Consider the following 13,692-nt stretch of genomic DNA (forward strand, 5'->3'; position numbering starts at 1 on the left):
TCAGGAGCACTAAAAACTTCCTTGATAAAAAAACAAATAGAGACTAGTAAGTCCAAGCACTGACAACAAAGTCATGCAAGTATTGTACACAACGAAGTACATTTATTTTGTTCATTTTATGTCTTGTTTTAAAAATGTCACTGTAAAGACAGATCACCTTGATTTTACAAGTTGAAGAACATTCCTACGTGTGTGGTGGTATTTTTTTTAAATAGAGAAAATAGGGACTTGTTATTTGTCATGGAGGTTATAAAGTAGCTGTCTTCTGTTTACTTGCTGATGTGAATTTGTGGAGAACTTCTAGGGAACAAAAGTATTGGCATTAAGAGGAGTATAATATAAAACTCCCTGAACCTGATTGAAAAGGAGACAAACTCATACCTCACAGAATCCCGTCTCCCCCAAACAATACAGAGAGAGGGTGGGATTTTCCAAAGTATGTACGTGATCTAGGAGGACAAGTTGCTTGGAAAGTCAATAGGATTTGTGTGCCTAAATCACATAGGCATTCTGAAAATGTCACCCTTAATTTTTAATTTCTTTCACTACTACACCCAAGGAAAGAAAAAAAGATAAAGGGGAGGGGAAAGGGAGAGCTCCTGGTTATAGACCATTTTAATCAATTATTTTGCTTATAAATAAAGTTAATGGACCCAGTTCTGGCCTCAGATGCATGGTTATATCACCCATTAGACTTCAGTGGAGTTACTTCTGTTTGACACTGGTGTAACTGAGAGCAGAATTTGGCTCACTGACTTTTCTGGGAATTGTTCTGTGTATCTGAGGTCATAATTCGGTCCACTGTATGCAACTTTCTGTGTAATACAAGTTAAAAAACCAGTAAAAGATTTAGCATGGCTTGTTTTATTTTGTTTGCTTTTGTGACTGCAATGATGGTGAAGGATGCTGAACTTACAGCTCTGGAGTTTGCAGCCCTCATATGTTCACAGAACAGGTAAAGCACAGGCAGTTCAAGCTTCTCCACCAATATGCCCCATTTCTGACCTGCAGGGAGCACCCTCTAAAGCTGAGAACTTAAGACAAGGATGGAAAAATTAATTGTCACTAGATGCTCTGCTGGGGCAGCTGACAAGGGTAACAGCTAGTGCCAACTGTGCCAGTGTTGTTTGTGACTTTTCTATTCAGAACTGGACTGAGACCACTCAAGCCATTTCACTTAGTTCATCAAAGCGCTTTCAGCTAGTGCCTGTCATAGTGCAAGGCAATTGCACCTTGTGGACCAGCAAGGACACCCACTCTAGGCTCCTGGATCTTCAGCCGTCACCTCTCTGAGGTGGAGACTGGCATCTCTCTCTCTCCTGACCAGGGGTTTCCAGACAGCATAGTGCCCTGTCTACACTCTGAGTTCCCCAACAAGCCAGGTGGCCTATACAGCCAGTATCTGCAGGTTGCTTTCTCTCTGGGGAAATTGCCCACTGTTGTAAGTTTCCACAAAGCCCTTTCTGAGTAGCACAGTTATTCTTAAGGTGAAAGCATAACAGAGAAAAATGTATTAAAAAAAAAAAAGAAGAACCTACACACATGGTAACCTTACCAGAGATCACCCCCAACTTCAACAAAGGCTCTGGTAGGTGATCAGTCCTTAAACCTCACCCAGGAGTTTCTCTGTGGTTAAAAGTTCATAAAAGCTTTTCCTCAGAACAAAAACATAAGTTAGCCTTTCCTTTATACAGATTGGAACTTTGATATTCAGGGACTGGGAACAGGTGATCGGTCAGAAACAATAGTTCTCTCCTCAGGGTGTATCTTCGAAAGATTGCGTCCAAAAGTGAGAATTTGCATTTACCTCCCCCCAGGTATTTCCTAGGAGACACATTTAACTCTGTTAGTCCCAAGTATTCCTTCTTGTCTGGCACATTGTTTAAAATAGTCTGTTGAAGCAAATAAAATTTCCCAGAGTTTGGATTGTCCATGTCTCTCCCCTAAAGAAGTTACATACAATCCCACAATAATACATAAACTTTGAATTTGTAATACACTTGACTGCAAAGCTATTTAAACTTAATTCAATAAGATCTCCCAAAGATATTGCAGGAAATTGCCATATCTATCACAGTGACGATTTTCTATCACTGCCAGATTGGCACAGGTCTGAACTTATGAGCTGCAGGTGAGAGGCTCCATACCCCTCATCTCTGGGATTTAAAATGTGAACTAAACCACTTCTGTGAAAATACAGTTTGAAATACTTGCTCTATTATTAACTTGTTAGTTAAAATAACCTTAATCATGAATTTCAGTAACATTCATTCGTCCAAATCTTGTTTCAAGTTTTGACTTATTGTAAGGATGTATTATACTGAATTTCTCCACAAGTTTTCCTTTGATCCATGGGAAGAAAAGGAGGTATATTTTTAAATTCAAATGCACAATGAAGTCTATTTTAAATTTTTTAATCCATCAGAGGCAGAAAGCTTTTAGAATATAGGTAGGGCTTTTAAGAGCAACAATTGCAAGCCCCTAGCATCCTATTAAAAGCTACATAGAACTTCAGCAGGTAGGGTTTTATAATTTCTGGCTGTTAACCACCTGCTAAGTAAACTCTGTATATACAAATGAGATAAAAAGAATGGAATGGTAGAGCACAAAATTAGATCATTTAAAATATTTGCACACATCCAGAATGTGCATACATTCAGAGTACAGTGTATGAGTAAAACAACGACTCTACCAAATAGAACACATTCTGAGTCACCTCAGTGGAACTCAGTAGTTACTCTAGCAAAGTTAATGGAGATCTATTGGCAAAATACTTGGGGAAGAGGAATATCTTGCTTACTGTATTTTATTTTTGTGCTGGCAAGCCCAGTGAGCAGTGAATGGGATTCTCTGTCATTCTCTGACTATATTAGTGGGCATCTTAAAAGTAGAGCTGGTTGAAAACAGGATAACATTTTTGTGAATATTGTCACTAAAATTTCATCCTGCTTTTTGTGCAGGATGGTGGTGTTTGAGGTTTTTATTTTTGTTTTGTTAAAATTAAAAATGTCAACAACAAATGTTGAAATATTAAATTTAGGATTTTTTGATGAGCTAGTCAAAAAATGAGACAAAATTTTAATGAAAATTTTTACCATTTTTTCTGTGAAATTTTAAATTTCTACCAAAAAAAATCATCAACATTCAGAATTTCAAAAACTACTTACACCTATGCCTTGGCACTGAACGTATTTAAGGGGTTTCTCTGGTCACTTGTTTTGGTGGGTGTTTTATGTTAAATTCAATAGACTGCAGTACTCTTTTAGCCCTTTTCTTTTTCAAGCGAGGAGGCTAAAATTTGAAAGGCACTAACGTAAGCCCTCAAGAAAAAGCAAGGGTGCCAAATGCTATCACTGTCCTGTTCCAGATCCTCATGGACTTCACATCTTACCACAGACAGCGGATTGGGCTTCTTTGCCTCCCCAACAATATTTGTTGACGCTGGGTTTCAAAAACAAAGACGTTGGGAAATTCTTGGAAAAGATGTCAAGTAAAAAGCTGCCATCCTTTTCAGGTATGCATTGCTGATTTGCTTAGTAGTTTGAATGCAATGGGGTTTGTCACCTGCAAGGGCAGAGGACTGGTTGGGGCACAGATCAAGGGACTATGCTAAAGCACAGGCCACAGTGGGCATGTCTACTCCATCATGCAAGCAAACAACCATTCACCTCCTCCCCAGCCTGTATTTGTAGGCACTTGTCACTCCTCCCCACTGTCCACTCACTTCCCTCCCCCTCCCCCCACCCTATCTATGTAGACATTTGTCACTGTGTTTGCCAATTGCCAGTGCAGGCAGATATTCACTTTAAATGGTTCACTTGGCTGTAGAGAGGAAGGAGATCTTGTGGTTATGGTGTTACCCTATGACTTAGGAGATGTGAGTTCAATTCCCTGCTCCCACCAAACTTCCTTAGGCAAGTCACTTAATTTCTGTGTGCCACAGTTCCCTGTGTGTTATTAGCACTGCTCTACCTCACAGAGGTGTAGTGAGGATAAATGCAGTAAAGATTGTGGGATGCTCAGATACTCTTAGAAAACTTTAGGTGTCCTGAAAGCACTTGTGTTACAGTAATCTTTGGAGACCAGTCATCTCATCTATCTGTGAGGCTAAAAATCACTCACCTCACAGAGGTGTTGTGAGGCCCACTTAATTAATATTTCAAGTGGAAAACACTGTAGGAGTGCAAAGTAGTATTAAATTTATTATTATTATTATTTATTTGATTATGGTGGTACCTAGAGACTCCAGCCAAGGATGGGGCCCCATTGTGGTAGGCACTGTACAAATGTAGAGTAAGAAACAGTCCCTGCCCCAAAGAGTTTAACAATCTAATTAGATAAGACAGACAAAAGGGTGGGAGGAACAATGTGATGGTTGGCAAATGTCACATCAGTGCCATGATTTTTTGTGTTTGGTTGATTTATTTCTATCTTTTAATTTTTTTGGAAGGAAGGTTTTGTTGGAAGGGGATTAGCTAAAGGGAAACAAAGGAAGGTAGAGAGAACATTGAAGGAAGGGTATAGTGTATAGCAACTGTGGCTTGTGAGTGCATGAGGCTCTTTTACAGTTAAAGTGTGGCTCGCGGTGCCCCCCACACACTGCCGATTCTCCGCCTACCAGACTGGATGGGTGGGAGCTCAGGGCTTCTGCCCTGCAGCAGGGTGGTGGGACCATGGGCTTCTGCCCTGCAGGGAGTGGGACCTAAGGCATTTAGCCCCTCACCCCAGTGGGTGCCACCCCACAGGGCAGATTGTGCATGTCTTGCAGCTCTCAAACTTTTTAGAATTATAGTAAGCGGCTCAGCGGGTCAGTAAATTTGGCCACTCCTGGTGTATAGGAATAGGGTAGTATTCCATTAAATAGTTTGTAATCCCTGAGTGGTGCTCACATATTTTTAGAAGCACGAGAAACCAGCCAGAGCAGCAGTATGTATGTAGGTAGGCCTTGCATATTTGTATTTATTGAGCAAATGCAGTTATTTGGGACCCAACAGTGCCCCAGTGGTTCTGTCATATTATTGTTGTGCAAAGAGTAAAAGATTCAGCAGTGGAGGGGAGTAAGGAAAAAGAAGGGAAGAAAGGGAGCATGAAAGGCAGGGGGAGTGAGGCTGAAGTATAGACAGGGTGAAGGAAGGGGGTGGTAGTGAACATCCAACCAGCACAGGCGGGAGAATGACCAGATTAAAAACTGGAATAAAATAAAGCAACCAAGCTCTGGCGACATCATCAGCTTCCAGAGGTCCCTCCTGCAGCTTACTTTCTCTGCTCCTGCCAGCTGAGTGTCTGGGTGGCTTTTCCCAGCAAGATGACAATTCCCCGCGCCCACATGGTTTGCTAAATCCCCGACAGAATACCTTGTATGAAAGATGCACTGTGCACTGGTATGATCAAAAACAATATCAAGGTTTACTATTTCATTTCTTAGAACACAGAGCTCCTTTTAGTCCTCTTACAAGAGAAGAATCAGTAAGACACTTGGAGACCATAGGGAAAAAGATCTTGCCAATAATGGATTTTATCAGAGGCACCAAATTAACTGTGGGTATAGATTCTACTTTATAGAATGCAGTGAATGCAGTAATAGAGGTTTGTGTATATGTGATGATTAAGATATGTTCTGTTGATGTCTTTTATTCTGTTGTTTCAGACAGATATTTAAATGAATCTGTAATTTCAGAAACAGGAAAATATTTTTAGTTCGTGGTTCTTTGACATATGGCAAACTATGCATGTATGTCTGCAAAGCACTCAGCTGACTTCAACAGAACCCTGAGCCGGGACATCTACACTGCAATTTTATAGCCCCGCAGCCCAAGTCCTGCAAGTCTGAGTCAGCTGATATGGGCCAGCCATGCGTGTTTTATTGTAGTGTAGACATACCCTTAGATTCAATTCCAACCTAGCCTCTACATAGGGAAGTATGTGAAATTACTTTCAAATCTGAGACAGACATATTGTAGAGATATTAGCATATTCCACACCATACTTTTTACTGTAATGTACACAGCTTTTTATCACTTTGGCTTTTGATTATCACAAAAGGTCAAAAATGAAATTTGCATGTAGACTAGACTATTTTAATGCAATTCTTAAATTGTTCTCCAGAAAATAAGTGGAAGAACCTCTCCTCAACAGACTGCAAATGCTAATGTTAACATTTTTTCCCTAGCAATAACAGTTTTCTAGTTATCTGTGTCTTGGAAAAATCAGAGGCATTTCCTCATCAGGTGTTTTAGCAAATGACAGAATTAATATTCTTACTGTCTGACAGTAGGTAGGAGGTGGACAGAACTGCTACTTAGCAACCTCTATTAAGTGAAAAACATTAGCTAAAATCTTCGAGAAATTATATCTTCTTCACTCTGACAGTAATAAGTAAACAGACAATAAAGGACAGATCTCACAAACTCGGTGGGAGGTGAAGGTGCTCAGCACCTTACAGAAATGGACCCTAATAAAACATTTGCTTCTTAGCTCAGTATGAGGAAGGTGAAGGAGTCTCATGGCACAGATCCCAAAGGAAATGTATCTTTTTTGTTTTCAGTGTTAGCATGCCTCTTTGAATTCATCTGTCCTTGATCATTCTCTGACTGACCCAAATCCCCTTCTAAATGGTGTGCAGGCTGATTTGAAATGGCACCACTTTGAGAAAGTACATTATGTGTTACTGATGTGCTTGTGCATCTTTAGCATAAAAAAATCCTGAAGTCTATTTAGACCATGAATGGCCATACTGGGTCAGACCAATGGTCCATCTAGTCCAGTATCCTGTCTTCCAGCAGTGGTCAATGCCAGATGCTTCCAAGGGAATGAACAGAGCAGGGCAATCAAGTGATCCATCCTCTGTCATACAGTCGCAGTTTCTTCCAGTCAGAGGCTTAGGACACCCAGAGCATGGGGTTGCATCCCTGATCATCTTGGCTATTGATGGGCTTATCCTTCATTAATTTATCTAATTCTTTTTTTAACCCAGTTATACTTTTGCCCTTCACAGCATTCCCTGGTAATGAGTTCCACGGGTTTACTGCACATCATGTGAAGTACTTCCTTGTGTTTGTTTTAAATGTGCTGCCTATTAATTTCATTGGATAACCCCTGGTTCCAGTTCTAATATATTTTTTTTGAGATGGGGTGACCAGAACTGCATGCAGTATTAAAGGTCTGAGTGTACCATGGATTTATGCAGTGGTACTATATTTTCTGTCTTATTATCTAGCCCTTTTGCAATGGTTCCTAACATTCTGTTTGCTTTTTTGACTGCCACTGCACATGGAGGGGATGTTTTCAGAGAACTATCTCTGAAGTATGTAATGTTACCACTTCTTCTCTAAGACCTTCATATAAAACCTTATGGAAACATACCTGGGTCCAAAACAAGCCATTCTTTTTAGGTAACAAATCTTAGGAACTGTCCCAGAATAAATTGTCAGCAGAGGAGGCTTTGGAACAAATTGATAAATCAAACAATAATAAGTCCCTAGAACCAGATGATATTCACCCAAGAGTTGTGGTGGAACTCAAATATAAAATTGCAGAATTACTAACTATAGTATGTAACCTATTGCTTAAATCAGCCTCTGTACCAGATGACTGGAGGGTAGCTAATTTGAAGTCAGTTTTTAAAAAAGGCTCCAGATGTGATCCTGGCAATTACAGGCCAGTAAGCCTAACTTCAGTACCAGGGAAATATGTTTCTCCATTTCTAATCTATCCTGGAAATGAATTTGTGGAAACAAGGCTAGATGGTCTCAATAGAAAAGTTTCACGTTTGAGATCTTGGTATAGGGGATGCAAGAGAAAAGATGCACTCAACCAATGTAAGTGGTTTGAGCATTGGCCTACTAAACCCAGGGTTGCGAGTCCAATCCTTGAGGGGGCCATTTAGGGATCCTGGGCAAAAATTGGGGATTGGTCCTGCTTTGAGCAGATGGTTGGACTAGATGACCTCCTGAGGTCCCTTCCAACCCTGATATTCTATGATTCCATGATTCTAAGAGACAGGATCACTAGAAAATGTGGTAGGGTTATTGAGTTTATGAGCCAGATACTCAGCTGGTGTGAATTGGCATAGCTCCATAGACTTCAATAGAGCAATGCCAATTTACAACAGCTATGGATCTAGCCCTGTGATTTTAAAATGACTGTTCTTGCTGAGACGGATACCAGCTGAGAAACCCCAAAATAGATGTGGTGATCTCCTGCCCCTATTGAAATCAGGGGCAAAACTTCAATTCACTTCAGCAAGACCAGGATTTCACCCATGAAGTTTTGATCAGACCTCCCTGAATGCAAGTTAACTTTACAAGAAGCAGAATATAGATTCTAAACCAGCAGCCACTTTAGCAGGAGGTCATAAGTAGGGGCTTTGCTAGAAGAGAGAAAAACCTGACACAAAACTAATTATCATTGATTTAGAACCAGCAGCTGCCAATCTTGCACAAAAATATAAAGATGCAGGCATATATTATTGTGGGAGGGACTGTTTTCCTTCCCTTCAGTCTTCTTAATGCAGAATGATCCTGACAACGTAGCACCCCTGACCAAAAAATCAGATTACAAAGCAAGCTAGACCTAACAGTACAGAGCAAGGTCTATTCTGCTAGCCCTGATTAAAGCCTCATTCAAGGCAATGCAAAAACTGGACACTTCAGTTTTCTTGAAACTTCCAAGTTTTTCTTGTAGCCTGTTATTTATTTCTCACAAACTATATACAAAGTAGTCCCAACAAGAATATATTTTGTAGACCACTCCACTTCAATTACTGATGTTAGTTGCACAAGCTTCTCCTCAGTTAAAAGAAAACAAGGTCATTTATGGGGGGGGGGGGGAACAAAAACAAAAAAGCTGTGCTTAAATTGAAAAGCCAGAGCTACCCAAAATGCAACCCAAAATTCTTCTACAACCCAAAATTCTGTGCAACCCAAAATTCTTCTCCTAGTCATTTTAATAATATTCCTTGGTGGAAACATCTTAGTGCTAAAGCAGAGCTAATTAAACAATAACAGCTGTCCTAAATATAAATCAATTCCACCACTTCAGACATGCAGCACAGTAACTTGGAGTTAATTATACAATTAATTCAAACTTTGCTGTTCGTAAGTCAGGGAGTTAATGATAAATATACGCTGAACATACATTGTGCTCCCAGTTGTGATACTCTTACTTTAATTAAATAGTAGTACCTTGCTACCCACAGGGCCCTACTAAAATCACTGAGACTGTTTGCATAGTCAAGTAAGACTGAGAATGAATAAGGAAGGATACCACATTCTAGTAGTAACTTCATCTGATGGTAAAAATTCTTTAAATCTAATCTTTCAGACATTTACACCAGGCTCACCTCTTTGGTATCTAAGTGTCTCCCACTTCCTGCTCCCGTGGAAGTCTTTCTTACTGAGACAATGGGAGCAAAAGCAGACTTTTACTCTAGGGCCAGACTATGAAGCCCTTGGTAAGCAGGTAGTCCCACGGGCCAGACTCTGCTACTCTTGTCTGTGTTGAGTAGAATTTTGCTCCTGGAGCCGTCCCATATGTATGGGACAGGGTGCTACATAACTTGACCAAAGGGGGCCCTTAGGTATATAATCCCCTTAATGGGTTCCACAGCAAGACATACAGAAATAAAACACACTTAGGGAACAAATTGCTTTGCTGTCTGTTTTCAGTTCTGTAACAGTGTTTATTATAAGCAGATTCCAGGGTATGTTATCTCGAGAATCCTGAGGGCATTGAAGAACTGTGATGACAGATTTCCAGACTGTTCCAGCTCACCATTGGGCTTGTTCGCAAGGCACAGCATCATTCACATGCTAAGCTGATAACATGGAGATACCATAAAAATGAGGGACAACAGCTGTAGGGGACTGGATTGCAGAAGTTTGCAAAATTCTGTTCCGCAAGGCTGGATGGTTAGACACACCACTTGCATTTGATGTCAGAGTTCCAGCTTTAAATCTAAGATGAACAATCACTTAGTTTCTCTTATTCTCTAGGACTCCACAAGCAAAATTTATTAATGAATAGAGGGGACACAGATATTAGTTCTTAAATAGTATCTAGAAAAACAAGAGGGGGAATACCATCTCTCTGATTTATCTCAGTGTCATGTGGGACCAGTAATGCAACCTGAAAAGTTCTTAAGGACACTTAAGGTGCCCTGTATGTTACAGACTCTCCAGCTTCTTTTGCAATAAGACAACAGTCTTGCTTTGCTTTAGGTTTTGTGCTTCAGAGGCCCCTCTCACTGCCCAGTAATTGTGTCAAGCAAACTCCACCTGGAGTAGACTGGTTTGCTGTTGGGTTGGTCTTCTCCATTAGCAATGTCCTTTCAAGGATTTACAGAGGGATCCCAGAGTTGGTGTTTAGCTCACGAAAGCTTATACTCAAATAAATTTGTTAGTCTCTAAGGTGCCACAAGTACTCCTTTTCTTTTTGTGAATACAGACTAACACGGCTGCTACTCTGAAACACATCCTTAGATGTTCCTGTCCTTCCAGCAGATCCCCCAAGATTCCACTACTTTTTCTGTGGACTGGCAAACCCCACCTGTCTAAATTCAGGGGGAACTCTTGTGAGATTTCTCTTTTAGCTGCGGGTTTTCTTTGGGGCGGGGGCAATCTGGCCTAGGAGTAACATTGGCCCTTCACTTCAATCAGACAATACATGTGAGTGAGGGCTGCAGGATAAGGCCCAACAATTGTTACTTTTACTTTTCATTTATTCTGTGTGAGACCTGGATGATGTATGTCTGTGCGCATCTGGAAGGAAAAGCATTGTGATTTGTCTGCCAATTAATGTTTTAGTCCCGTATTGCATTCCTATTGAAGACAGATTTTCAACCTTTCTGATGAATTTGTTGGTTACATCACAGTCCTATTTCTTAGACATTTAACTCTTCCCTCTATTAAATAGGCCAATTCTTTCCCCCCTAAAGCCTCCATTTAAGATTGCTATTTACTTAACCTTCATTGTACCTGTAGAGGCAGTTTCAGCTTCATCCGTGGCCACTTTATTATATTTTTACTGCAGCTTAGTAGCCTCTTGAACTCCACTCTAGTTCATGTAATTCTCATCATGTGGTTCATATCCCTGTGAACTCTTTTTCGTGCCAGAAGCGCTTATTTACGCTCTCTTTCTTCATTTTTCATTGTCACTGAAACACAACCCCTGACAATGTTCAACCTGTTATAATTCCTTTAAAAATATCCTGCTGTCTGCTATTTATTTATTTACTTCTGTCCTACTGTAAATGTCAATAACATCGCTAGGGCCATAAAGCACGAGCTGGCTCAGGCACCAAATCTGTTTTCTTTAGCTCCATGATGTGTTCCCCTATTTTTCTGGCAAATCAAGATGACAAAGAGGGATTTCCTTTCCTCCCCCCCCCCTTTCCTTTTATAAAAATTGGAGAAGCATGCTTATTCCTCCCCCCACACCAAGATAGCATGGTTCAGCCAAATGAAGAAGCATTTTTAACCTCTTCCTCAGCTGATGAGTCAATACTGCCAAATGGCTAGGCAGCAGTTCTATGGAAAAGGACCTAGGGGTGACAGTGGATGAGAAGCTGGATATGAGTCAGCAGTGTGCCCTTGTTGCCAAGAAGGCCAATGGCATTTTGGGATGTATAAGTAGGGGCATAGCGAGCAGATCGAGGGACGTGATCGTCCCCCTCTATTCGGCATTGGTGAGGCCTTATCTGGAGTACTGTGTCCAATTTTGGGCCCCACACTACAAGAAGGATGTGGATAAATTGGAGAGAGTCCAGCGAAAGGCAACAAAAATGTTTAGGGGTCTGGAACACATGACTTATGAGGAGAGGCTGAGGGAACTGGGATTGTTTAGTCTGCAGAAGAGAAGAATGAGGGAGGATTTGATAGCTGCTTTCAACTACCTGAGAGGTGGTTCCAGAGAGGATGGTTCTAGACTATTCTCAGTGGTAGAAGAGGACAGGACAAGGAGTAATGGTCTCAAGTTGCAGTGAGGGAGGTTTAGGTTGGATATTAGGAAAAACTTTTTCACTAGCAGGGTGGTGAAACACTGGAATGCGTTACCTAGGGAGGTGGTAGAATCTCCTTCCTTAGAAGTTTTTAAGGTCAGGCTTGACAAAGCCCTGGCTGGGATGATTTAATTGGGGATTGGTCCTGCTTTGAGCAGGGGGTTGGACTAGATGACCTCCTGAGGTCCCTTCCAACCCTGATATTCTATGATTCTATGAATACACTCATTTCTTATCATTTATATGGGGGTGGGAGATCAGAAGTCCAGAAAACAACTTTCTGCTGCAACCAAAAATGTTATTTGACTTGTTTTCAATTGTTACATGTTGATAAATTCTCTCTCTCATTCTCATTAATTAATGGCTCTTCTTTATTTGAATGAATATATATATCTATATTGCTGCAATGATACAAACCTTTTCCTTGACTTTGCATTCTAATTATTCTAATTCATATCTTGGGGACATGGAAAGCCTGTAGAATAGGGCTTTTCTCACTGCAAAAATGATGACGGGGCTGAGGGATGGAATCTCCCCTACCTCCCATAAGAATCTGATCTAAAGTTCATTAAAGCCAATGGGACTTAAGCACCTTCCTGAAGTTAAGCAGATGCTTAAGTGGTTTGCTGAATAGGGATGGACTTCAGTACATGCTTAAATGTTTTGCTAAGCTGGAGCCTAAATGAGCATGCTATCTGTGCATGGGGAGAAGTAATAAACATGGCTTGCTACATCCCCTATACAGGGATTTGGTTCAGTGAGCCCACATAATGGATGCACCCACAGGGTGTACACCTGTTTCTGCTACAGTCTTTCTATCTACCAGGGGCTGTGTTGACCTGCTGGGGTTACCTTTTTTGTGGTGCATAGAGGACAGAATCATTTCTCTTGCATAGGATCTCCGGTGGTTTCTTCTGTAGCGCTGTCGTTTTACGAGTAGGAGTTAAGGAAGTGACTTCCCTGGAGAGATGAAGGGATTATTTACTTGTACTTATATAACTTCCTATCTTTCTTTTATGGTTAGGCTTGAAGACCCTGATTTCTAACTAGGATGCCATTCCTTCCTCCATAGCAGAGGTCCAAAATTATGGGCAAAATTAATTACATCCACAATTGCTCACTGTTAGGAGCCTAGTTATTAGAACAAGTTTTTGATAACAATTGCAATAACCGTTTGATGACTTCTTTAATTAAAATGTCAGTTAAAAAATGTCTCAAACTTTTGTGGAAAACCAAGAGTTAAAAGTCAAGATTTTTGCCAAAGAAACCTCATTTCATTCAAAAAATGTCAACCAGCCCAAAAAAACCTCATTTCATTCAAAAAATGTCAACTAGCCCATTAACTGATTGGACCCATAAATCACAAAGCTAGGTATCTAGGTGGATGCAACCGCACTTGCTGTTTTGCAACTATATGTGACTGTGGGAACAAAGATCTGCCAAAACTATGAGAAGCTGTCTTGAAAATCTAGTCCAACATTTTGAATTTCAGGCTCTTAAATAAGTGGGCTGATTTTCAGGGATGCTGAGCGCACACAGCTCCCGCTGAACTTGTATATCTTTCTAATCACTAATAGTTTGCTTTCGTAACACCTGTTAAGGAGTTTTCAGTGAGAGAGCTGTGTACCCTTCAAAAAAGAGGGTAGTGAAGATATTAGCTCCCCTTTCTCCTGTCCCACCTTCCTCAAGAAAATACG

At 40.6% G+C, this 13,692-nt stretch overlaps 1 protein-coding gene across 1 annotated transcript in view; it reads left to right on the top strand.

Annotated features, from left to right (window-relative positions):
- The window catches only part of SPATA16 (spermatogenesis associated 16), a 111,607-nt gene that overhangs the window by 73,424 nt on the left and 24,491 nt on the right, over positions 1-13,692 (top strand). Inside the window, exons 6-7 of the mRNA XM_073358881.1 lie at positions 3,368-3,514; positions 5,426-5,538. Of these exons, the coding sequence (XP_073214982.1) occupies positions 3,368-3,514; positions 5,426-5,538 (260 nt within the window). The remainder of the gene's footprint in view (positions 1-3,367; positions 3,515-5,425; positions 5,539-13,692) is intronic.

This window comes from Lepidochelys kempii, chromosome 9 (assembly GCF_965140265.1).
Source record: "Lepidochelys kempii isolate rLepKem1 chromosome 9, rLepKem1.hap2, whole genome shotgun sequence".
Taxonomy (NCBI): domain Eukaryota; kingdom Metazoa; phylum Chordata; order Testudines; family Cheloniidae; genus Lepidochelys; species Lepidochelys kempii.